The sequence below is a fragment of the Alosa sapidissima genome, chromosome 15, assembly GCF_018492685.1.
Source record: "Alosa sapidissima isolate fAloSap1 chromosome 15, fAloSap1.pri, whole genome shotgun sequence".
In the NCBI taxonomy this organism is placed as follows: Eukaryota; Metazoa; Chordata; class Actinopteri; order Clupeiformes; family Clupeidae; genus Alosa; species Alosa sapidissima.
In genome coordinates, this window is record NC_055971.1 from 8,311,281 (window position 1) to 8,337,763 (window position 26,483).

At 46.4% G+C, this 26,483-nt stretch overlaps 2 protein-coding genes across 2 annotated transcripts; both read right to left on the bottom strand.

Moving 5' to 3' along the window:
- Nucleotides 1-147: 147 nt before the first annotated feature.
- LOC121683327 (homeobox protein SEBOX-like) lies at nucleotides 148-2,480 on the bottom strand. The gene is made up of 3 exons (XM_042062928.1): nucleotides 2,117-2,480; nucleotides 1,746-1,942; nucleotides 148-1,649 (listed from the first exon to the last, which is right to left on the bottom strand). The coding sequence occupies exons 1-3, from the start codon at nucleotides 2,157-2,159 to the stop codon at nucleotides 1,044-1,046; spliced, it is 846 nt and encodes a 281-aa protein (XP_041918862.1). The 5' UTR covers nucleotides 2,160-2,480; the 3' UTR covers nucleotides 148-1,043.
- Nucleotides 2,481-2,576: 96 nt separating this feature from the next.
- Nucleotides 2,577-21,374, bottom strand: smtnl (smoothelin, like). Its single transcript, XM_042062925.1, has 9 exons — nucleotides 20,380-21,374; nucleotides 6,542-6,623; nucleotides 6,162-6,425; nucleotides 5,973-6,035; nucleotides 5,773-5,839; nucleotides 5,181-5,324; nucleotides 4,911-5,034; nucleotides 4,030-4,181; nucleotides 2,577-3,320 (listed from the first exon to the last, which is right to left on the bottom strand). Exons 1-9 carry the CDS (start codon nucleotides 20,911-20,913, stop codon nucleotides 3,194-3,196), a joined length of 1,557 nt encoding a protein of 518 aa, XP_041918859.1. The 5' UTR covers nucleotides 20,914-21,374; the 3' UTR covers nucleotides 2,577-3,193.
- Nucleotides 21,375-26,483: the final 5,109 nt, after the last annotated feature.

Consider the following 26,483-nt stretch of genomic DNA (forward strand, 5'->3'; position numbering starts at 1 on the left):
TCATTTATAGCCTTTACATAATGGGGATCCATCCATTGACCACACAGGTAACAATCCTCTCTTACTTTGAAGCCCATTGAAATGCAGTATGTGTTTGTTTATTATTTGATACAGTATTTATATTGGGTGGGGTTTCTTCCTTTTTGACCATACCAGATGTGTCAGTAATTGTTGTGAGCTGCTGAATGGTGCTAATCTGGTTTGAAAGGTTTTACTTGCAGATGGATTTGGGTGACAAGCAGCAACAACATTCAACTAACAACATGTAGAGGGAAAATAGCTATCAAATGATTTTTCTGACAACAGGTGTCCCTTGCCATGATTTGTATTTAATACAACCCTTAAGTAGGGATCTGACATTGTGCCCCCACCTAATCTGAGTCATTTTAATCTTTTTTTATATATCAATAAATAACAAGTAGTTCTCTAATATCAGTGGTAGATTAAAAGATGTAACTACATCTGGGATATAAAAAAAAAGTCTCTCAAAGAACTGAGATTTGACACCCGGATTAAGAATTGATTGAAAGATTATTTGGTTTTAGAGATGATTATGATATGCATGGATCACTGTCCAGCAGGCAGTGAGCCATGAGACACTGGTCATACCTCTACTGTATTACAGCACAGGAGACTTTAAATCCGGCTTGAATTAAAGAGACGGTAAGCTGATAGTCCTTGAGCTTTGGATATTTTTAATTTATTTCTTATTTGTCTGACCATTGGCATTCATGGGAAAATATTTTTACTCTGAAAAATAATCATTTCGGTCATGCCAGATATCTGCAAAGACAAAAAAATTCTAATCCGGATATCATGGAAGAACTCTACCTCTAGCCTTTGGCATGACATGAATTAAGTGAGACAAAAAAATTACATGCATGCAAACTCCTCTGACATATATGTGAGCATGTTTGAGAGCCTCACACCATGTAACACAAACATGCCGATGATTGGTTAGGATAGGATGAGATCTGGATACAACACAGGTGATGCACAAGTCTTTAACAAACTAAATATATGTACAATGTCAGTAAAAGATACTAGAACTCCATAAAGTTAGTTACAACAGCTGCATTATAGATCAAGTCAGAGATGTATCCCATGGAGGTTTGGGTGCCCACAAGAAGATGTCCCTGTCCCTTGCTCTCATCCCAATATGCTTGCTGTGGATGTGGAGGAACAGTCTGGTCCTCTGGAATGTGAGCATATCTGACCTTTGACTTGGGCACAGAGTGTGCCTTGTGGTGCCAATATCCTGGGGTGATAGTGCAGGGCTGTGAGAATCCATTTGCACTTATCAAGGATGAATGGCTTTGGTTGCTGTTGCATCCGGAAACTCCAAAAGATTCCAGGTGCATGCTGTTATGGTCATTCTCCCAAGCCAGCATTTCTGGAAAGTTTGGTGCCCTGGTGTAAACCTCTTGGACCAAGGGAGTGCTGTGAAGTTTGACCCAGTCCGTGTGGTTTTGCTGTCCTCCAATATGACTTTGATGTGGTCTAGATATATCATGATTGTTTGAGGAACTAAAGGTGTTACATAGAAAAGGAGAATCTGAGGTACAACTCACAGAGATACCACTGCTTTGTCCTCTCTTAGTTGGTTTGGTACTTTTAATGCTGCGGGCACGTCTGTTTTGGAACCAAACCTACGACAGAGATCATTCGATCAGAATTAGATAGTAGCCCAACGCTACATTTAATTCAGCAATAGGTAATAAAATAAAAACAAATAGGTGGCAAACCTGTATCTTGCTTTCCGGTAAGCGCGTCAACGCGGCCAGTCTTTCTCGCAGAGTGATGTCGGGATACGGCGTCATAGCGAACGCTTTTTCCAACTCTGTAAGTTGAGCGCGACTGAAGATGGTCCTCTTTCTCTTCCTGTGACCCTCCGGAACGCTCCGCTCAAGTCCGGACGAAGAGTGTACGCTTCCATTCACCTCTGACGGACCATCAAAACTTTACTATGTTGTCTTTGCAGATTGGAGCCACTTATAAGTCACTTCAATTATTTGTTTAGTCTTAATGGCACTACACGTAGACTTTCAATAGCAGACAATCAAAATGATAAAAATGTCCTGATAAAAATATTCTGAAGAAAGTGAATTAGACCTACCTTTGAAAATGTCCCGGTCTGCGAAAAGGTCATTAAAGTTCATATTTATATCTATCTCTTGAAGTAATTCCTGAACAGTATAGGATATTTCCTGATAAACTCTTGTCACCAAGTTGATTGTGAATGATTTGTGGTCATCCTCTGCTAACCAGCTCTCTTATAGATATCATCATCCCCTCCCCCCACAAGTGCGCTCTGACATAGGTGGTTGTGGTAGTTTTGCGTGCGATTACACTTAAAATTGGATGAGAAGATTTAGGATTTGCACGTTTCTGTCATTCAGTATCATATAACAAGGGACTTGTGAAACATACTGTTATGGGTTTTAATATTTCCAATTGAGGAATAATCTATATTTAGACTGGTACTTTTTTATCATGATGAATTCATGTCTTCATGTTTATGCATAACGTGGAACATACAATTCCAAAGAGAAAGGAAATCAAGCACCCCAAATAGATTAAATGGTGTGAAACTAGTGAATTTATTTAAATCTTTTCATTTCATTCGTAAATTCACCAAAATAATGAGAATAAAACATCACTTTTTACTCTCCCCTCTCCACAGTTGTTCACTCCTCACTCCTCACACCTCAAGTCACTGTGGAGGAAGGTTGACTTGGGGGTTTATATCAACTGTGGATTCTTAGTTTGAAACTTGAACACATGCTGGTGCCAGAGACCATACCACACATGATGACAAACAGTAGCCTACTAGAGATAAATAAAAACATTCAAACGAAGAATAAAAAAGTGATAATTATGAGCTTTAAAAGAAAAACGAAACATATCTAGGCTACTGTACAAGATAATCTTATGAGCACCAACGTTAAAAACAATTTGCAGCAAGACAAGCTCTCCATGGCAGTGTGTTTGCAACAACGTGCCATCACTGGGCACTCTGACAGTCTCCACCTCATCAATATCTAAATCTTCCACCTGCAGAGGACCGCTGCTTTTATGTCCATAATCTGTGGTAAGGCACAGTATGATCCACAAGGGGGCAATGCTGCTCTTTAGGTCTCCGCTGAATGTCCAAATCACCAGTGAAAGACTGACTACGAACAGGTCGGTGAGTTCACTCGAACTTGCGCAAGTGATTGTAGAGGGACTGGACGTATGTGAAGACGCACATGGGGTCTGGCTTGCGGCCCATCACCATCATGTCCTCCACCTCAATGAGACGATCACAGCCGGCCTTCTCCCTGGAACAGCCAAATGGAGCAGAGAGTGAGTGTTCATCCATGCCATACGTGTGAAACAATTGAAGGTGAACCACTAACTTCAGGAAATATTTACTTGCATTGCAGTCTTGTACAGTAGGAAAGAGTGAGCCTTTATTTGAACTATAAGATGGCAGTGAGGTGATGTGAAATTCTAAGATTGTGGAGAGGATAAGAGGGACGCGGTGCGGTGGTGGTGGTGGGGGGCACTTCTTGCTCGACAGATATTCACTGGCATGGCCGTCCAGCTTTAAGTGTGGGGTACAGATCTTCCAGACAGAGATGCAGTGGAAAGTCTGTAACTCTACCCGCTGTCTTTCCCTCTGGCATGGGGTATGAGTATGACTGCTGCTCGTGATTTGTGAGGCCTGCTGTGCCTACAGCTAGGAGGGCTTCTGTGAATTATGTCTTTCATTTGTATGGTGATTATTCACTAAGTTATGAATTTTACCATAGACGGCTGAGCCAATAAATGTGCTGCATGCAGTTAAATGTAGCCTATACAGTCATAATAATGAAAATGAGAGCATGTATGCCTATACTATACGTTATGTATACAATTACACTTTTCATAATGAATTGTAGTATCACATCTATGAAGTTGCATGGTGTAGTTGCCTGGTGTAGTTCAGATAGAAAAGTAAGTTAGTCAATTTTTTTAAATAATGTTCAGTAATGGATATTTACTCACTCTGCAATGCCGAATGCCATCTCAAAGTTGTGTTTGCGATCAGCAGGTGTCAGCACATTGTAGTCAAACTCAGTGGGGAAGAAGGAGTGCACAAGGGCACAGAAGGCCATGCCATCACTCCAGCTGGATGAGAAGTTTTGGATATCAATGTTCTGAGGAAGAAAAGCAAGAGATAGGTGTGATTGACTGTGGGTATCCATAAAGCATAGTAAATACACAATGCATTAGCAATGTGTTATTTATCAAGGAATGTCCTTAGTAAGCATTATGGTCTGACTAATAGGAAAGAAATACACAAGGAATTTTAAATGTTTCTGAACCACTTCCCCTGACTAACTGATTTCAGACATGCTTTTCAAACTGTGTAATTTATGGCGATTTTGTCCTCGCTCTCACTTGGCAAATAAAATCCTCAGCTTGTCAATAAGACAATCAGAGTTGTCATGTTTGTAGAGGACTTCTCATTCTTCTGCCCAATGTTTACATCTCCTTCCCCCTCAACTTTAAATTTGCCTTGACCATGACAGCCCTCTCCTTAACCAAAGCCACATGGAATGTTATGTGGCAGAGCTACAGGAAAGACTGCAGAAGAGAGAGAGAGAGTGTGTGAGAGAGAGAGAGAGAGAGAGAGAGAGAGAGAGTACAGCCAGTGCATGGAGCTCTATTTTAGATGCACTACACAGACATGCGAGTTATAGCAGCCGACAGCAAGGCAAGGTGCAGCCAATTAGCACATCAACACTGCACGCTGCACTTAATGTTTTCGTTAAGCTCAGTGAAGCCCTGTTCACTGGAGTTGTCCAGTAATGGACATTTTCCGTCTCTCTCTCTCTGAGATGGACACTCTTTGTGACAGCAGCACAGACTGGACTATATCTCACCTGGTATCCGATGGTTTTGGAGCGGCACCACTCCAACAGAATCTGCTTGATGCTGCTGGCACTGGACACGCCGAAGCTCTGAGAGCGCTTCAGTTTGGGCTTCGAGTCAAGAGGCTTGGGCCGGCTGGTAATGAGAGGAGAGGAGAAGACAGCCCGGAGTTAGACAACGGAAAGGAGGGAAATGACAACCTACAGGAAAACGGACTGTTGAGATCAGCCCTGTGATGACAGAATAAACACAGTGCGGTGAGGAAATGTGAGTAGGCCTACCTGTTATTCTCAGAGTCGAGCCGCTCGAAGATTGAGCGGCGCGCTTGGGCGCCAATGTTCCGTGGCAGTGTCTGTGACCTCACAAGCTCGCGCCTCCGCTCAGGGCCTCGGCCAAAGGGACTGTCCCCATTTCCATCCAGACCTCTGGGGTAAAGAGGGAACACACATTGTGAGAATTATTTAAGATGGAAAAAGCAAAGCGTGCAGTTCAGCACAAGGTTTTGCTTTCATCAGTTTTAGTTACAGTAATTACACACAGCTTTCTGAACTCTGTTAACACACTGAATCAGAGTGCTGAAATTGTTTAATATATTTAGTCGTAAACTGACAAGCTGCAAAGCTTACAAAGCTACATTTTTTCTCGGCCTTCACAACTGACCAAATCTTGGATTAAAAGTTTGTTTTGGTCACTAAGAATGACAGCCCTCATGAATCTTACTGATGTTTTATAAACCATTCATAATTGATTTTATCATGGTCTCATCACCCATTTCAGAACATGCAGCATTGGGAATATTTGTATGGAACAAAACTGTCTGGGTTGACCAACTGCCAATTTTCAAAAATTGCCAAAATTCCTTTTCAGTCTCACCTGTCTGTATTGTGTTGGACAAGTCCTGAATATGTCACTGACTTTGCAGGTGCTGAGGCTGTTCTTTCTGAAAAACAAAATATAGCAGCTGAGTGAATGGAATGATTTTGTGACATGCAGTATTTTTGTCATTATAATAAAATGTCATAATACAGACTAAAAAGGATTTATCATAATTAGCTGCTGGCTACATTTCTTACCAGACAACCGAGGGGACCCCATTGTTCTAACTGGACTAGGACTCCACGTCTTCACAGTGGGTGCTGTAAGAGGTAAGCACTCAGTCAGAAACACTGTAGTGTCATCATGACACTGTGACAGTGACATCAAGAGTCAAGAGATCAAAAGACAAAGGCATGTGCGGGGTGTTTGGATAAAAAAGGTCTGACCTTGGTGCACTGGTGAGTCCATCATTCCTTGTGGCTGATTGTCTATGGCAGCCCGGTCACTGGGAGGCTGCAGATCTGTAATGGCGGGGGGCATCGTCCGCATGGGACTGCCGGGGGAGTCAGGGCTCTTCATGACGGAGGCTCCGGAGGTGTCGGCGGTCTTGGTGGTGGCTGTGATGGGCAGGTGAGGCATGGCCATGTTTCCTGGAGCTACGCGCTCACGGGCAGGTGGGGGACTCTCCCTCTGTGCCACCGGACTGGTCTCTGTTGGGATGGAGAGGAGAGAGACCTACTTATCAGATATTGCAGGATGGCCAGAAGGAAAGTCAGAACTGAGAGAAATGTAGAGATAGTGAGGTACTGGCCGTGAGTGAGGTTACCTGACATTGGTGTGTGTCCATTTTCCAACCCTGCAGTCGCTGGGGCTGGGTCTACCTCTATGGGTTCCTCTCGCTCAATGCTCTAAGGAAACACAGAGAAAAAGACAAACCACAGTGTCACTCATTATGACCGCCGCGCAGCGAAGCGGCGGTCATATAGGTTTAGTCAGATTTTTTATTTTAATTTTTTTTTTAATTTTTTTTTTTTCGTTCTTTTTTTTCTTTTAATTTTTTTTTTTTTTTTTTTTCTTTTTCGCATGCCCAAATTTCCGTCAATGATTCCCGGGACACTGAAAGACCGGGGTACACGAAACTTGGTGGACATGTAACCCCACATGGATAGCATGGAACCATCGTTTTTCGTTTTGATCTGTAGCCCCCCCGCTGAATTGGACCCCCCGAAAGGAGGGTAGGGCAGACACAGTTTTCTGTGAATATCTCGAAAACAGTAGGGTTTAGGTCGTGTAGGATCATTGTGACACCCTCTGTATGCACGCCAAGTTTTGTGGAATTCCGTTCATGGGGGCCCACACAATAAATTAATTTATGTTACTATACACCAACTGGCCTGTAGGTGGCCGGAGACAGTTTTCTGTGAATATCTCGAGAACCGTAGGGCCTAGGAGGTCCACCTTTTTTTTGTATGTTGGTCTTAAGGGGGCATGTCAACCCATCCCATTACCACTTATTTCATGTATAGCGCCACCTAGTTAAAAATTAAAAAGCAAAAAATTAGGTGTTTTCATCTCAATATCTCTGGCTGACAAGGTCAAAACTGCACGAAATGAAAAGTGTAGGATCATTATGACACCCTCTGAATGCATGCCAAGTTTTGTGTACTTTCGTTCATGGGGGGCCTTACAATAAAATAATTTATGTGTACATTTAGTGACGTACACCAACAAGGATTCCCGGGACACTGAAAGACCGCGGTACACAAAACTTGGTGGGCATGTAACCCCACATGGATAGCATGGAACCATCGTTTTTCGTTTTGATCTGCAGCCCCCCCGCTGGACTGGACCCCCCGAAAGGAGGGTAGGGCAGACACAGTTCTCTGTGAATCTTTTATGGTATGTTGGTCTCAAGGGCCCACATCAACCTGGCTCATAATCACTCATTTGTGATTTGCCCCCCACCCCCCCGGTCAAAAATGAAAATGCAATATTATTCTGCTTTAATCGCCCCTATCTTCAGTTAAGATGTTCAGAACTGCACCAAATTTTATGTGTATGATTGACCTGGCATTCTCTGGGGGTCTGGGGGTATGCCAAGTTTCGTAGAATTTCATCCATGGGGGGGGCTAAAAAAATTAGGTTATGTGTACATTTAGTGACTGTACACTCATTGGCCTGTAAATGGCGGTGCACACATATAAACATGGACACACACAGGCACCCACATACTATCGGTATTAGAACGGCCGATACATAATTACAAATTCAATAGGATCAAAAGAAAGCCAAAATATTCATCATCATCATCATGGAAGTTAAAAGTGGGTTGAAAAAATAATGGACACTTCCTACAAGGACTGTAATTTACCGCAGCGAACATCTAATAAGGACGGGACGATGTTCACATGAAGTGTAAGTGAGGATGTTTATCGGACATGCTTGGTTTTTACTGCAGGTACGTTAATCTTGTAATATCAATAAGGACCTAGGTAATGTTACCGTTAGCGTTGGTTGAGTGATGGAGGCCCATTTGATTGATTGCATTTGTAGAAAACTATAAATGCGGTTATACCAAGCAAATTGATAGCAGCACTGTTTGTATCTTTCGACTGTCATTTATTGCACGTGCTACAAAATCATTCTGTGCAATGGAAGATTTACCAACGTTACACCGGTCTGATACAGTTTTGCCTATACATGCGTGAGACTGAGACGCCTGTTTATTTTGTTTTAAGTGCGTGCAGGGTGTGAGAGGGGAATCGATGTGCTTTGATTCCAGCTTGGTAGTTGTAGTCTGTGAAATTAAAAAGCACGTGTGTGTGAAGTATCCAAACAATGACACCTTCATTTCATTATGGCTGCTTTAGCAACACACCTTAAGCTACTGTGTAGTGGGTCCCATTTAGAAGTGGCTACTTCATTCGCGCTTTCCTTGACTCATGGAACTGCGTGAATGTTATTACAACTTTTCGCCGCGATATGGCAGTTTAAGTCCGCTTGATACTGTAAGTCGTAAGCCATTGGTTTCCAAAGGAGATTTTATTTGTGTCGCCAGCATAGCCTATTGACAATTTATGTTGTAAATAGGCCTACCTTATAATCCTACCTGTAGCTTAGGGAAGCTAACCGCTTTCTATTAGGATCTAGTTTGTTAGTTACAGTTTTGTCATAACTCCCTAATGCATTTTTGCATTTAGAATAGCCAGAGCGTGTATATCTCAATCTGAAAATTAAACAATATCGGGTGCCTATGGACTAGGCTGGGTGAACCCAGCCTGATCTGCCCGCTATTTATTTTTTGATTTCTTAAAAGATTGAGCTTGGTCTGATGAAAGCCAGACTAGCCATGGACCTCAGTTACACAATGCAAGGGAACATGAATCAGCCTATATTTGCACGAACAATAACGGACAAAAGCTCTTCAACTTTGGCCCGTTAAAATGTGTATGAACAGTCTAGCGACGCATTTCATCAAGGCCCATTTGGACATGTCAGTTATTTGCACCACTGGTTAGATGTAAAACAGCATTTCGTTTCAGACTAGGCTACTGTTACTTAATTTGTGCATTAACAATAACGTTTCAGACTACTGTTACTTAATTTGTGCATTGACAATAAAGTATTACATGAACTAAAGATGACTAAAATCTTATGTAGAAGAAGAAATATTCACAAAAAATCCATCCATCCAAAAATGACCTTTGTTTTTGATAGCTGTTGAAAACGGCATGGAACTGACAGAGATGTTTTTGTTTATAAATACATAAAAAATAAATAAATAAATAAATAACATTATGCTGATACCTTTTGCTTTTCCCAAATACAATGTAGCCTACAGGTGTAAGTGACCTTTCATCAATCCAGTTGCAATGGATGAACTGTGATGACCTGCCCTACTTGTGATTGTTTAGAGATTTTAAAGGTTTTATAACAATGCTACATCTTCTTTGGCTATTCTACAATCTTTTCACCTTTTCAGCACAAGTAGGCTACTTTCTGTGCAGCCGCACACACACACTCAGGCATGCCAAACAAGCATACACAAAAGTTTCAAGAGTGGGGGATGGAGTAAAAGATGGAGACAAATTGAAGTGTGATTTATTTTCGCGGAATGGATGTACAGGACTGAGCGGCGGTCATATTTTGTACCGCTATGCGGTACATCTAGTTTTTATAATCATGCACCTTTACGACTTACTTTTGCTTTTGCTGTTGGTGTTGTTTTAAGTTGTGTTTAATTTAATTTTAGGATAAGTATGTGCACTGTTTCATGATTCATGTATATAGTACCATGTTTTATTGTATTCAATGATTGCTATCCTTTTCTGCAGATCACTTAAGCTAATTCACAAGTTCTTTTACGAAGCTCATCGAGAATCAGAGGAATACACTCATGGCCTAAAAAGGAGTATACAGGACTCATGGGATCTAATGTGATTATCCAGTAACTTGTGGCAGAAGATGAAAGGGCATCTGTGCTCCAAATCATGGCGCTCGAAATCCGGCTTAGAGACATTCCCAAAAACAAAAGAGGTCAGGACAGCCAATCACACACTCCTCTGCCCCTCACCACCAGTCTGTATCAAACCCAGGATAGCGCTCAGTTACTGGCCCTAGGCAAATATCCCCTTATCATTGTTCATTGCAGCACAGGGGCTTCTTCAGTTCTATTTATATGTTTGCACAAGGCCTCAAGAGCAGTCTGCAAATAGCCCCAAAACACAGAGCCATGTGCTGCTGACAGCCAGGGAGAAAATAACTCGCTATCAGAGGTGCTGTTGTTGCCATGGAGTGTTTGTTGTGACATCGTTTGGAGGTCCAGCTGCCTTTCCCCAGTCCCCAGCCAAAGTGCCTGGCAACACTGGCCACACTTAAAGGTCAGCAGGCGACGGCAGCTGCAGGAGAGTCTCCACTCCACAGTTCACAGACAGGAGCATCATGATCCGGTCAGCCATGAGCAAAAAGGTCATGGCATCATAAGAAGAGGCAAAGCCATCTGGTTAATGCATTCAGCATCCACTGCAATATGATTCCACTGTTTACAGATGAAGTACCGGTATACATGCAGGAAAGGGTACTCCAAACCACAGATCATAAATAGCTTTTATAATGTCTAATATATCTTGAGAATTTGCACTTGTGTTTGCATACTTTGCATATGCCCTAGCTGGCAAAATGAAAGTAAAAACGTTTGTTTGGAGGTTACTCCATCCTGATCTACATACATGTCTGCAGATAGATATGTCTGTTTTTGACTTTGCCAAAAACATTGCAAGTAACACTCATAAACACATGTAAATATATACTGTCGAGTATGTATGCACTATAAACACATAAACACGTAGCACAGAAAGAATCACTAGAACGCACACATACACACACATTCATAAATCATACGCAGACACACAGAGTAAGGAAAAGTACATTCCAGAGTGTGTGATGCAGTCAGTAAAGGGGCCGCCGAGCGCTGCCAGGTGAGCTCAGGCGAGAGGAATGCTAGCGGAGTGAGCGCTTCAGAGCCGAGCAGGCCGCTAACAGCTGGATGCCCCGCTGGGAGAGCGAGATAGGGGAAGACGGATTTCGCTCCTTTTGACCGTAAAACTGCTGTAGCTCCGTGCACTGTGCACATACTCTCTCGCACACCACCTCGATCCTCCTCCCTCTTTTTCTCTCTCTCTCTGTCTCTCTCTCTCTCTGTCTGGCTGAACACCCAGCTCCTCTCTGGAGTCCTAGTTGGCCGTGGCAACGCTCCCGGCCTGGACACGCAGTCATGTGGCGTGGCCCTCTGGAGCTGGGGCAGCAGGCACGTGTGTGTCTTTAGAGCATGCTCACACACTCACTCACTCACACGCACTAGCCCACTGATAAGAGTGGGTGACTCCTTTCTCTAGGTCTCAGTTAAGACCCCCCCTCTCTCTCTCTCTCTCTCTCTCTCTCTCTCTCTCTCTCTCTCTCTCTCTCTCTCTCTCTCTCTCTCTCTCTCTCTCTCTCTCTCTCTCTCTCTCTCTCACCCGGTGCTGACTGACGTCTGTGTTGGAGTGCACTGGCAGGAAATGCACCACTGTAAGAGGAACGTAAATGCCACTTCGCTGTTTATTATGATTAATGAGGCCTAGAAAGGACATGTCACTGCTTTTTATCCGGCCTCTGGAGGAACTAGAGAAGCTGGTGGTGTGAGGGGGGTGTGTGTGTGGGGGGGGGGGGGGGGGGGGGCAGGGTGTAGACACACCCCACAGACGAACACACTCTACCTCCCACATAAAAGACCCTCTATCCACCTTCCAGGAACAACAAATCCCCCCGTCCCTGGGAATGCGTCATCAGATTATCAGAGGGGAACAATAAAATATCTGGATGAAAATCGCGAAGCCGAGCAGAAGACATGGAAAAGCCCTAGGTCTCCGCTCGTCCGCCCTACATGGGACGAGGGGAAAATGAAGTTCCACTCTGTTCTCCTGCTGTGATGAGGAAAACCAGTGAGGTTATTTCAGAGCTTGTGTGATTGCTTGCAGTCACTCTGGCTGGTGGGCAGTAGACTCAGTGAGGTCAGTCTGGGGCGTGGTGTTTGGTGAAGGGGGGGGGGGGGGGGGGGGTTGTTTTTACATAATTAAACACAGAATCATTGTCTTCACCACATAACACAAGAAGCTAGGAAGACATAAGGCTGTAAAGTCCACAACACTTCTCTTTTTGTGTCAAGGCTGGGAGAATCCTAATGTTTTGAAATAAAATAAACAAATGTAGTTGTCTTCCCAAGGGCAAACCCTAATAATACAACCCCTACACTTTGTTTGAAGGCTGTGACACTTCAACGTAACTTTGCCCTTAAGCGCCAAGGCTGGAGCTGCCAGACTAGTCAAGGAGGCTTTCATGCAACTCTAAATGTCAGCCTCATCCCATGCGAGTTCTCAGGGCCAGAACATGAATTTTCCCCCTTGGCAAGATGCCCTAAAAGTACCGTTGTTCAAACAAGAGGATCGAGATGGATTATCTGAGTGTCAGAGTCTATATGAGTCTCGAACAATTCTGGTTATACGTGGAGTGACACAATGGAGAGCTTAGAGGGGCACATGCTGAAAACAAAGACCCAAATAGAGCCCTGATTAATAAAGCCCATGGGAATTTTTTTATCTGATGTGGAAAGAGAGCCTCCTCCTCCTCATCCTCCTTTTCGAGCCACCGTGATGAAAGAAAACCCGACACTGAGGGAAAACGGGGGAATAACATCGTCCAACAAAACGGGAGGGGTGGGGGCTGGAAGACAGGCCAAGATGGAGGAAGAGTAAATAACACTAAATAGACACTGGAGAGAAGAATAATAAAGCTATGGACAACGTAAAACAAAAGGATGACAAAGTCAGAGAGAGAAAGAAAATAGGCAAAGAGAGAGGGAGATCTAGACCTTTGAGGGGGATATTTGAGCCCATTTTGCTCTGGCTGACATTTGAGATTCCCGGAACCTTGGGGATGCTGTGGAATGGAACGCGACAACAATGGGGGCACGCTGTCAGAGCGCACCGCGGGGCTGAGTGGGTTATTCCCGCATCTGTCACTCAGACCATGGGCATGGACATACTGCTACAGATAGCGCACTCTCTGGCTCTGCACACTGGCATCGAATGCCCTGTTGATATGTCTTGGGCTGGTTTATTTTCCATGAATCACACACAAATATCCACTAAGTGAAGGAACATAAGAATGTAACATCTTATGTCCCTCTTGGCAATTAGATGGTGATCCAAGTCTGAGAGCACTCTGTTGTGTTTGTCAGTTCCAGATCATTCCATGTTGACAACTCATAAAGAGACAAATAGTCTCTTTGTGTGACTACCCCCTCATACATCAAATGAGATCAACAGTGAAAGCACTTTCACCATGTACCTCCATGGACAGCTCAGCCCAGAACCCTCCCCAGACAGCAGTTGACTCTGGGGCAGGTCCGGCCCTGATCTGGCCCAGATGTGGTGGTTGTATGCCACATCAGGGCCGCATCCGCCCCAGAGTCGGCTGTAAAACAATGGATTTACTAGGGACCGCAGGGGGAGGAATCCAAAGTGCTTTTATAAGTCTACTCACCCCGCTGTGGTTTTGCATGCCATTTCTTGAATAGCGGAGGCCGTGGCAGCTCAGTTTCCTCTAATCTGTCTGAGGAACCAGACAGTGATTGGAGCCCCCATGTTCCACCGAATGAGGCTTCTGGGGGCCTCTGTTCTACCACTGCTCTGTAATTTCCTCCCCGGTACTCAAGTCGGCCATGGAAAGGAAAGCAGGACTAACACCTGTTGTTCAAAGATCTACAGAGCCTGCAATTTCTCACCTCTCTCCATGAGGAAGGCGGTCTAAGCCAACGCAGTGTGTGCAGATAGAAATAGAGAAGGGGGGCCCTTTGAAAAGTTTACTACCACTTCCATTAAACCACTCGCAGTGGGGCTTTCATTCCATCCAAGGGGGGTCTGGGGTGGGGCGCTGTTTACAGAGGAAAGCGTAGGCAGGGGAGCGGAGTCCGGCTCTCCCTCAGGCAATAGAAAAACACTTAGCGCCGCTCATGGGAAAACAAGATGTTTGGGTCATTTGTACTCATCTGTCAGCAAGGATAGAGTAAAATATTGCTCTGACCTGCAGTTTCCCTCATGGGTCTACATCTTTTCAAATAAGCTACAAATAACTCCAAAACAACAGCAGCCAATGGAACGGCTATTCCCCCCATTTTATCACCTGGAGTCATCTGTAACGTCTCATGAGTGGGATCCCAAGTGCACAACAGGATCAAACAATGCTTCAACTGTGAGGTGATCCTCATCCAAGACTTCAAAGTTCATATGATTACAAACATGTGAGTGGCGGGCTGCAGCACTCCTCTAACTCAATTTGAGAGCGTGTGGTGGTGGCTTCAGGCGACGAACGCTCCTCACTAGTCCCACAAGCAGGCTACAGGGGTGAGACAGCACGGCCTGGAGCTGGAGGGCATAGCAGCAGTTGACCACAGCAGTCGGCACGCAGCAGATCTGAAGGGCCGGGCTCCAGCTCTTAGGTTTCGCCTCGCCATCTGCAGAGGATATCAACACAGCCTCTGCCCTCTGCCCTGACCAACAAACATGGAGAGGGGCGAGACGCAGGCGTCCAGGAGGACACAAAAGACCCCTGCACCACAGGGGGAGGAACAGGCAATGTGTGTGTGTGTGTGTGTGTCTCTCTCTCTCATGTTGAAGGCTTTCCTTCACCACCACCACCACCCCTAGTCTCTACATCTAGGAGATGCTGCCGCCAAACTTCAAAAGCATTTCTATGATAGCAGCGGACTCTGGCACAGATCTGGTGCTCCAGACTGATGTCCTGTCAGGCGTATGCTGGTGTGAAGACCTGAGAGTGGTTCCGAGGTGCCTCGGCCTCCCTAAAGTTGCCCCCACGCCATCCTACTCCTCCTCACCCTGCTCTCAGACTCTAGTGGACCAACACAATGGATATGACGGGGCAGTGAGGTCACCCTGTAAACAGAGAATTATTAACCTGTAACCACGGAGATGAAAATACATGCCATTGTCTGGAAGTAATTAGGAAAGCCAGGGGCTGTGTGGGAGGGGTCTGGATGCCTTTCTCCCCCCCCCCCCCCCCCTCTCTCTCTCTCTCTATCTTTCTCTAACCCCTCACCCAGCGGTACCATTCATCCAGCTCTTGCTCTCATTCCCCCGAACCCTCTCTCTTTCTTTCTCTCTCCTTCAGTCTGACTCTCACCTTCCCTTGTTGACTCTCTCTCTCTCTCTTTCTCTCTCTCTCGTTCTCTCAGTCTTCCTGGCTCTCCATTGTGCTCCAGTGTATTGACAGCCCTGCTAAGGTCTTTATGTGTTGTGCTCTCTGGCTGCTGGCAGGAGTCTGCACTGTTCAGTCTGATCCAGGCCCAGAGGCCGAGAGGGAGGGGATCAAAAGATCAGTTTCATTTTCACCGAGACACCTTCGGGTTATAAGGCAGCGGACTGTCTGGTGTCAGTATGTCAAGCTTGTTTATCATTCATGTACAGATACATACATGCAGAGGCCCTCACAATATCCATTTGTACACATGCACTGAATGGTGCTGACAAATGTTGGCAATAGCTCTGAAGCCTTATGGGGTGTTTTAGATCGAAGCCAGTGTCTCCTACTCAGAACATAACTTAAAAGGCTGTGAAGGGCTTTTGACACCACATTACGTGATGTGTGTGTTCTCTCCGTGTGTGGGGGTGTGTGTCTACGTGTGTGTTTTTTGTGTCTGTTTGAGTATTTCACTTAATAGCCAGTAATCACAGCCAGCATTTTGTTTTGGACATGGATTAAAACTATTTTGGTGCTTTTACACAAGTACTTGTAAACGAGATCCTCCATCAGACACTATACATGGGCCATGAGTAATGATCAAGCCATGTCGAGCAAATTACACAATCTGGTGTTGATTACATGTTTTGAGCTGGGACACCAGATAAGGCTGGGCCGGGTGACGTGGTTATGACAGCCTGGGTGATCTTACCGGAATACAGGGACTCACTGGGGCCCAGCATGGGGTGATTTATAAGGAGGGGGTCTGTTATCTGAGAGTGGAGCAACAGGTCGTTGTCCTGCTCCCCCTCTGAGAAGTTCAAGCTGGTACTTTAGACACAATGATGAAATTTTCATATAGGCTACAGTGTGTGTGTGTATGTGTGTGTGTGTGTGTGTGTGTGTGTGTGTGTGTGTGTGTATGTGTGTGTGTGTTAGAGACAGAGAGAGAGAGAGTGAGTGAGAGTGCGTGAGTGTGGCTGTTTACAAGTGGTTTTAAAACGCCTTTAGGATCGGATAGCACTAAATACAAGTGTAAACAACCACCAATATGCATTGTGATTTAATCACTCAGACCTCTTGCTGACGTGGTTTTGCAAGCAATTGACCACATATTTTTGTAGCATAAACACTAACATGTCCTGCTGCATCTTTAACAGGAACACTTCACGGAGTGACATAGTTAGTAATTCAATCTGAACACAAATGGTCTCTGGTTGTTCACCTTGGACACAGGTGCAAACAGTGATGTGTCTCAACTTGCCTGTGATTCAATCACTGAAACACATTTGAAAGCCAAGTATAAACAGGGCCAGTGTCTATAGGAGCTCTCAGCTCCAATGTGCAACTGAAGGGTGTGTTGAGGTCAGAGTGGGGTCTAAGAGTCGAGGGCCTGCTGTTCTTTGTGTGCTTGTGTTTGTGTGTGTGTGTGTCTCTTTGTGTGTGTGTGTGCATGTGCATGTGTGTGTGTGTGTGTGTGCGTGCGTGTGTTTATGTGCACATGTGTGTGTGTGACTATGAAAAGAAAGTGTATGAGTGTTTGTATGTCTGTGTTCTCTCAGTGTGACAGCGTGAGTGTGTTCTGACGGAGTTTCCACAGATAACAGTCATGCACAACTTATCGCTCTCCTAAAACACACTCACAGACAGACACACACACACACACACACACAGACAAACACACACACACACACAGACACACACACACACACACACACACACACACACACAGCCTAGCACACGTACTGAGCCCTGTGTGCACTGGGGAGTGTGAGATTTACTCTGTGAGGCTGTGCTGCTCTCCAGAGAAATCAAAGATAACCCACTGACCTGTGAACCATCCGTCCACTTCATCAGTAATGGGGAACAGCAGCTCTCTCTCCACCACTGAAGTGGAGGAATGCATTGTGCAGTGGAGTAGGCTTTTCTCTCTTTCATACATGTGTACACACACACACACACACACACACACACACACATACACACACACACACACACTTACACTCACACAGGTGTGGTCTCTATGTGCATATTAAACTCCCTTGGACATATGGAAGGGGGGTTGTTCAAACGGAAAGAGGGAGAGAGAAGGAGAAAGAGTTAGGGTGGGTGGGGGGGGTGAGGGAATAGAGGAAGGGGCCAGTCTTCAGGAACCAAAGCCTTCTGTGGAAAAGCCTAGAGAGAGAGGGATCTGACCTGGGTGTTCTTCTAATCCTGCCTCAGTCAATGGACTTCAAATGAGGCAGAATGTCGACACAATGGGCCATTGAGCCCGCGGAGACGCTGTGGTAATTGGCAAAAAAAAAAAAAAAAGAGAGCCGTGTGTGGCTCCTGACTGAGACTGGGAACAGGCTGAGCTGTGGAGAGGCTTACTGCTGGAGATGAGAGGGCAAGGAGGGGGAGAGAGATTCCTCTGTGACCCTGTCAGAGATGGGGAGGGAGGTGAGGGTGAGGTGAGTTTGTGGTGGTGCCCCCCTCCCTTGCCTCATCACCCTCCAAACACACAGGGGAGGGGGAAGCATTAGAGGCCTCCAAACCATGACTATGTTGTGACTGTGGTTGCAGGGATCTGAGCTATTTGCACGTACAAGGAGACATTCAAAATAACCCCCTCTTAGATGAAAAGAAAACGGATACACGCATGTTAGATCTGGCTTGTTTGTGGGTTGAGATAGAAGTCTGCCTGACGTACCACAGACCCTGCCACAGCATGATAATGAGATAGGGCCTCAACCAGATATGAATCTCAGAGAAATCACACAGGCCATAACAAATACTGATAGCAGGTCAGACTAAGAGGGAGAGATAGGCAGATAGAGAGGAGAGGAGGAGACAGAGAGGCAGATAGAGAGGAGAGGAAGAGACAGAGAGATGGCTCATGGTGAGATAGTAGAAGCTGAGGGCCTTTCAAGGGGGTTGAGAGGCTGTGTTTAATGTGTAGCAATGCTACAGTCAAATGAATCAGTCTCTGCATGCTGACAGGGCAGGCCTGCACACATCCCTTACCTGGCAAAGCTCTCCCTTGCTCCCCCTTCTCTATCTCTCTCTCTCTATCTGTCTGTGTGTGTGTGTGTGTGTGTGTGTGTGTGTGTGTGTGTGTATGTGTGTGTGTGTGTGTGTGTGTGTGCTGCAGGGCTGGAGCTGGAGGAGGTTGTGCAGACGCTGCAGACGCTGCCTCCAGTGCCGGGAGCTGTCCTGCGGGAAACCTGCGGTGACGGCGTGGAGGCTTTTTACGAGGCTGCACCGGCGCTCCGTCAGGACGCAGCGGCAGGTGTGGATGTGGCGGAGGAGCAGCCATCTGTCCTTGATAACAGCCCAGCGCTCTGTTTCCATTCACTCTCACTAATCAGGACGGGAGGAGCTGGCCCGAATTGCCAAAACCTCACTCTTAGGGAATGATAGATGGGGCTTTTTCCACTGCTCTGCAGTTTGTTCGCTGCAAACGTGTTCGATCAACGACTTTGTAGACGTTATAGAGTTAGAGAATGAATGACCAAAATGCAAAACTTACACATCGGAAAAAAGCAAATGACAGGGCACAAATTTGAATGACTGCAGCCAGTGAATTTGTGTGTGTGACGCAATTGCTCTCTGTCCCCCTGTTTTACAACACTAATGTGCAAAAGTGAATCTCCTGGCTTAAGTGTGTGTTTTTGTGTGTGCGTGTGTGTGTGTGTGTGTGTGTGTGTGTGTGTGTGTGTGTGTGTTACAGTTACATAGGCAGAGGGAGTGGTGTGTGTGTGTGTGTGTGTGTGTGTGTGTGTGTTACAGTTACATAGGCAGAGGGAGTCGTGTGTGTGTGTGTGTGTGTGTTACAGAGTCAGAGGGAGTCATGTGTGTGTGTGTGTGTTACAGTTACATAGGCAGAGGGAGTCGTGTGTGTGTGTGTGTGTCTGTTACAGAGTCAGAGGGAGTCATGTGTGTGTGTGTGTGTGTGTGTGTGTGTGTGTGTGTGTGTTTACGCAGCCCGGCTGTTTGCTCTGAATAATCACACTTTTACAGCCATGCCTATGGCTGACAGACAGCAGCTGGGAAACTCATGGGCACTCCAGACGCCACCCGCCCTGTCTCCAGCCCCCAAACGGCCCCACTACAGCCAACCTACTGACCATCTGCCCTGGTCTCAATCCACATCAGAGTTAGAGAGCTGCACCACGTGTCAATAGCATAAGAATTTCGATTTATGTTTTTCTAACTGTTTTCCAGTTAAGGATGTTTAGATGTAGTTGTACTCTAAAATCTTACGTGGACTAGAGCAAGGTAAACAACAAAGATGAATACCATGAATGGAATGATATTTCTATGTCACTTTCTCTAATGGTTTTGTGTACATTTGTATGGGTGTTTGTTATGTAGTAGGATGTGGTTGTTTATAAAACAGCTGAATTACAGTCATTATTTTTTTTGCTGACCTTCAGTTCGGTCTTGTCTAAAGCTGTCAAACACATGTGGTCCTCTAATAAAACCATATGGGCTGGAGACTGCTACAGGATGAGGGCTGCCAGGTGACAGCAATAATTCAGGGAAAATAAACACAAATTGGCAAGAATCCATTTTGCTTCCACTTCATCATCTGTGAAATATCACCACAGATCATCATGAATTGGAAAGCCCAGCTTGGCTGGGAACATCAGCACGTGAAGATGACACAAAGTATGCTTTTAATCTGGACTTTTAAGCACATGATGTTCCACAGCTTCTTCTCCAAGCAATAAAAGCCTGATGTCATTGGGTGATCAGACACTAAATCACTCCTGTAATTTGCTGAGTGGGATTCTCAACTTTTCCAAGAAGGAGCACAAAGTACTGCACCACTCTCACTCAACTCTCATTCTCTCCTGACACTCATCACTGTTTCTCAGTGGTACTCACGTTGGTCTTGCTGGACACTGCAAAGGTGGCCCGGCTGGAGAAGCGCACGGTGGTGGGGCTGGAGGCCAAGCCGCTGGCTGAGCCCATGGCCCCTACGGACGGGGAGGAGGGAGCCGGGGGACTCTGGGAGCTGCCGCTGCCCACCCTGGGTCTCTGGTGCTGACCGGTCCCAACGCTGTTGCTGGCGGTCTGCTGGAGCTGGGGGCTGCCGGAGCCCATGAGGGCGCTGCGGTCACAGGCACTGCCCGTCAGCATCTCCACCTGCCGGGTGAGGGCCTCCAGTTGGCTGCGTAGCTGGCGGTTCTCCTGCTGGAGCTGGGCCACAGCGCGACCCAAGGGCCCGCTGACATGCAGTGCCTCCTCCAGACGCCGCTCCACGCCAAGCTTGAAGGCGCTCACGTCCACGTGGATCTCTCGCACAGCATCACGCAGTGTGCTCTCGTAGCGGGCCAATGCCCCGCACACTGTCTCCCCGTCGCCTGCACCGTTGCCGCCGACACCCTCACCCACCGTGGCTAAAGGACCGGCGTCCATCACCAGACTCTCACTGACCTTCCACTCCACGTTCCGGTCACCTCTACGCCCAGGGACTCAGCCTCTGGATGCTACAGCCAACAGTCAGTAGCTTCTCCCTCTCAGCCCCAAACTCTTCAACCTCTTAAATCCACTCCAATAAACAAAACAAAGTTGCTCCCCCAGAAAGAGTCCTGCTGATGCTGAGAAAAGTTTCACGTGGCAGGAGAACTACTTCAGATTTCAGTCCTGGAGATACAGAAGTTTTGAAAAACCCTGATGAAAAATCAACTCTGGTGCAAAAACAGCTCTGTGGAGCCCTTGGCACTCAGCAGCTCAGTGAGAGTGTGTGTATGTGTGTGTGTGTGTGTGTGTGTGTGTGTGTGTGTGAGCGCTGTCTCTCTCAGAGGATCTTTTGCGACTCTCCCAGCCTCCGTGTGTCTGCTCTGGCCGTTGCGCTGTTTTAAAGCTCGACTCCCTCCGTCAGGTTAATCTCCCACTTCTCTCACTGCCTGGGGGAGGAGGCACAGGGCTGGAGAGGGAGGGAGGGAGAGAGAGAGAGAGAGAGAGAGAGGCAGGGAATGAGGGAGGGAGGGGAACAAGGGAGGGAGAGAGAGAGGAGGAGGAGAGCTTGTTCCATTTTTTTTTCAGCTTTCAGTTGGCTGTTAGAGAGAGTACTCTCTGTTTGTGTTGCCTCCCCCCCTCCTACCACTGCCTCCCCTCTCCCTGGTGTATTTGTGTCCCTACTCTCTTTGGTGGCATAATTCCTGGTCCACATTCTCTCTTTCTCTCTCTCTCTCTCTCTCTTTCTCTCAGCTTCACTCTCTCTATCTCTAGCAAACTCCCACTGCCCACTGTCTTTCTTTTTTCTCTCTCTCTCTCTCACACACATTCATATGCACACTGCGGATAACAAAAGTTTCTCCTCGCAGAGTTCTTGGCTTCCAACTCGGGGTGATCACGCCAGCTGTTCTTTTGGTATCTCAGCCACCGGTCAGAGAGCAGTTCCTTCCCTTTTTTCTAATCTCTTCCCCTTATTCTCACGGACTGACACCATTGTGTAACTGCGAGTAAGATAAAGAAGCAGCAGCTTTCAAAGAGCGTGTGTGTACCTTCATTCATATGATCCCATTTGAATACAGTCCGATTCTTTCATGTGGGAGACTTGATGAAAAGTTTGTAGAGGATGTAGCTCTCTTTTTAATAGATAACTCTAATCTCACGCATCAGTGAAAAAGTCTGCATCTGATCAGGCTAGCAGCAAGCATGACATTGCTTGTTTTATGCTGGTTAATCACTAGCTTAATGATAGAGACGAGAGGCTTGTCTGCCCGTCTGTTGGAGCCCTGCTGTAACCAAACTCTGGCAGGGCAAACATTCCTTGTTAGGCCGTACAAAGGGGGGAGAGTGCGGGGTGTGTGTGGGGGTGGTGGGGATTCGGTTGGCCTGTTGGCTGGGGGAATAAGACCCAGTCCCACAGCCCACCCAGCCCCACCCAAACACTGCAGGCACAATGAGCTGGCTGACAGAGTGAAGTAACCTTACATTCCACCCTGCTGTTTACAGTAAACACTCTCCACAGTGGGGAGCGGGACAGTCTGATTTATAACAGAAGACTGTCAGGCCAGGAGGACACTGTCTCAGGCCCCATAAGCTTTACATAAGAGCACCGCCCGGACATCCTAACCGCCAGTCAGCGGGGGGAACACTCGCAGCCCAGGAGACCCTAAACAAATACGCCATCGATCCATCACTGTCCCGCTAAGCCCTCTGAGCAGGTCCTGGAAGCTCCCAAAGAGTAAGCAAAGCTCTTCCATTAGACAATGTATTGCGGAAGGAGTTTATGGAGAGCTCTCTTGTGGGACAGACAGAGAGCAGCTTTCACTTTTGGCTCCTCAACAGCTGCAGCTTTTGCTGGAGTGTATGTGTTTTTTTCTCTCTCTTTTCTTTTTTTCCCCTTTAGCAGCCGAATATGATGATTTCCATCTTGGGGTGACGTCAGTACCCCCGACCCTCCCCCTAACCGCCGTGCGTTCAACTCAGGTCGTAAACGTCGCTCAGCATTAGCAGGCAAAATGAGGAGGGGTTCACGAACTGCGCCGGGCTCTGCGGTGCTGTGTGGCGCTGTGCTGCACTTACCCACCAAAGTTTGTTATTCTTACCAAAGACCACTCACCTCTATTTTCTGCCGGCTTTTGCCCTTATCTGATTGAAAAGAAGGGAGATTAAGGGGGAGTTGGAGGGGGAGACAAACTCCCCCCTGTGAAATGAATGGCGAGTAACCCAACGCACCCAGGGAGCTCTGTGCTTCACTGAGGCTAAAGTAGGAGCACTGAGCCCACTGGATCCCAGAAGAAAGGCCTGTCTGATCACAGGCAAGATCTCTGATAGCACTGAGTCACTCAGGTGTTGCGACGTTAGAGGTGAAGGGGCGATTAAGCGATGCAGGAAGCAGCAGAGACTAAGTCTATGACACATACGTGGTCATGGTGCATTTCCCACAACAATTCCTGGCAAGCCGTTTCGCGGTATTACGGTGGGGGTCTGTGTGTCACATGTGTGGGGTAATGTTGACGTTACACAGACTATCCATAAACATTCTGGCCTTTTTATGCACTCACACTCACACACATCCAAACAGACATGCATACATGAACAATCCTTTCCACAGAAATCCATCAATTTCATACTTGTATCCAGGAAGGGCTCATGCGTAAGCATAACCAAAGTCAGTTGATAATTATTAAGCTGTTATTTTCAAAGGGACCATTGTAAAACAATAAGGCGGAAAAAGATGATATCTTGATTCAATATCACAGAGTATGAGTGTTCTGGTATTATTGTTGACAGTTTGTTGGTGAGCATTACTGATGACAAAATGGGGAGGGAATTTCCACTCACATGGTGTAATATAATATACTTTAGGTAATCTCATTACAGTTAATAGTGATCAGTGTTATTGTTTTATTTCCTTAAAAAAACGTCCCCAGTTCAGCAGCTGTATGACCACCACCACCAGTCATTTCCTTCCTCCCCACCCTGCTCCCTTATAATCACTAAAATGCGCCTGTTGCAGGAGGCCGTAAACGTTGAATGAGGGCTGGCAAGTTCAACCATTAAACTGTTCATACACACACAACACTGTATACATCTACACGCACACACTACGTCAGTGCAATCTTAAACTCCGCCCCGAGACACGCACACTTATCAGGCGGCCATGGAACTTAAGTGTCCGCTTTCCTGTGATATACGCACACTGACCGGCCTCCTCCAATGAGCACCTCAGCTGAGTTAAGTCCTACACTCTTCACCTCCCTTTCCTTGAAGTAAATGTTTATCGGCACGTCCATCTGCGCGATGGAGGAGCGCTCTCACGCTGGCACGGGTGAAGGTATGCCTCTTGGCCCTGGTGCGGAAAGACATGGATCCCCATTGGCTTTCATCCTAGAGACAGCCGTTGACAAACCGCTGATCCCTCAAAACACAACAGCTCACTTTCTTCCGACCGTGTGTGTTGGCCGTGTGGGTTCCGCACAACAAGCCTGTGTGGCCATGAGATCACAGTTTCCATGGGAACTATGAAGTGCAAACACGTCCAGAAGAATAACAACCAGCTGATGATGTCATCGTCACTTCAAAGTAGATTTAATTAACAGCACATGCTGCCAAGAGAGAGAGAGAGTGAGGGAGAGAGAGGGAGAAAGAGAGAGAGAGAGAGAGAGAGAGAGGGAGAAAGAGAGAGAGGGGACTGCAGGAACAGACTGGAGGACAATAAAGTTGATTTAAGACTATTGGTTTAGTGATGTTGGCATTGTCTCTGAACAGACAGCTCTGACATAATCAGCCACAAGGTGATCAGAGGGTGTTGTTATCCTATTCTGTGGGCTTCTAACTCTTTCCCTATGGCTAGCCTTCTCTTACCCCTCTATTACCACGCTCACATATAAACCTCAAACACTTCAGTTCACATAATGCTCGCATAGTGTGAAAGGGTGACTGGGGAATTGTGCAGGGTCCAAATAAAGGAGCTGTGCAATGCTTATTGCGATGCCTAATAGCGTGTGCCTTGAAGTTGTTGACATGCCAGATATGTGGGTGAGGGTCTGCAAGAGAGAGCTGGAACAGAGGACACCCTCTCTGAGTGTGACGGCAGGGTGAAGGAGGGGGACACATTCCCCAAAGCCCAGCCGACCTCCTGAGATCACTGGCTCCGGATAATTACAGCCCTGGCTGCCCTGCTCCCAGGCTCGGGTGAGCCACACTGCACGACTCACACAAACCCCCACTTTCTTTCATTGATCTTGGTCCCTCACTCTCTCTCTCTCTCTCTCTCTCTCTCTATCTCTCTATCTCTCTCTCTATTTCTCACTCTCTCCCTCCATCACACATGGAAGAATTAAGCTCCAAACAGCTTGGCAGAATTAAGAAGGAATGTCTCAGTATGTTCTTGCTATTTGTATCAAATTGATATTGATTGAATGTCTCATGTATTGAATCATTAATGTACACCTGTGCTCCACAGCTGTGGTTCGTGAGTATTAGAAAAGTGACCATGTGTGTGGAGGAATATTAGTGAAGAGGGGGGATGAGTCATCTCGTCCAGGCAGCGTTTCAGAGAAACAGGCCCATCTCTCGTATCGGCTGAGCAGGAAAAGCAAACATCACAGTTTATGTGCATAAGTTGTAGTGTGGCTTTACTTAAGTGCACCCGAAAGATCACAGAGACACACGTACAGGACACAGCCTTTTCCCATAAGTCCAAAGCTATCAGCCTGTGCACTGCCCGAGACGCCACTGATACCTTGGTGCTGACAGACTCCCAAGGAAGCGAAACAGGGGTGATGTCATACTCACAGCCCTTGCCAAAATACATCTCTGTCATATCCATCAATTGTTCCCACAATCTCCTCCTCTCTCTCTCTCTCTCTCTCTCTCTCTCTCTCTCTCTCTCTCTCTCTCTCTCTCTCTCTCTCTCTCTCTTTTCAATCTAGGCAGCGCGAGCCCTGGATTTTACTCTCTTACTCTCCTCTCTGGCAGGCCGAGGCTGAATCAGCATGACATCATCCTCTCCCCCTAACCGCTGAGGCCCTCTGAGGCACTTGCCCAGTCAAAACTATCAGTGCAATTAGTGTCACAAATCAGAAACGGATCGCTCCCACACTGTTTACTGGAGCTCCCCGAAGGGGGGGAGATTTAGTCAAGAAACTGGGGCAGGGGCTTACCTGGAAAAATAGATTAGCCTCGATGCCTCTGATGGAAACGACCGTCATGACATTATATATTTTTTCCCCCTGTGGGTTTGCAGAAGCTTTGGTTGGGTTTTTCTCTGTGAACATATAAGAACCATGCTGAGCTAAGCATTGCTTAGAGACCTTGGAACGATACCTTGTTTGGCCCAAGGACATTTTCTCGTTCCCTCAGACCTTCCCATCCACAACAACAGACAACCACATGAAGACAGGGAAGTGCACTCATAAACTTTAATGATACACTGTTAAAACAGACAGTGAGGGCAGAATGGAAGGTTTCATTTGGGCTTTTGTGATTGGGCGTGGTGTTGGCCTGAGGCGAAAACCTGCCAAAACATT

Coding starts and splice junctions, on each gene's coding strand:
- smtnl (XM_042062925.1), bottom strand. CDS start 20,913: ATGGACGCCGGTCCTTTAGCCACGGTGGGTGAGGGTGTCGGCGGCAAC. Junction 5,840..5,972: donor GGGGTCCCCTCGGTTGTCTG/GTAAGAAATGTA, acceptor TTTGTTTTTCAG/AAAGAACAGCCTCAGCACCT. Junction 5,035..5,180: donor CTCGACTCTGAGAATAACAG/GTAGGCCTACTC, acceptor TCTCATTACCAG/CCGGCCCAAGCCTCTTGACT.
- LOC121683327 (XM_042062928.1), bottom strand. CDS start 2,159: ATGAACTTTAATGACCTTTTCGCAGACCGGGACATTTTCAAAG. Junction 1,943..2,116: donor AGACCGGGACATTTTCAAAG/GTAGGTCTAATT, acceptor ATGGTCCGTCAG/AGGTGAATGGAAGCGTACAC. Junction 1,650..1,745: donor TACCGGAAAGCAAGATACAG/GTTTGCCACCTA, acceptor TCTCTGTCGTAG/GTTTGGTTCCAAAACAGACG.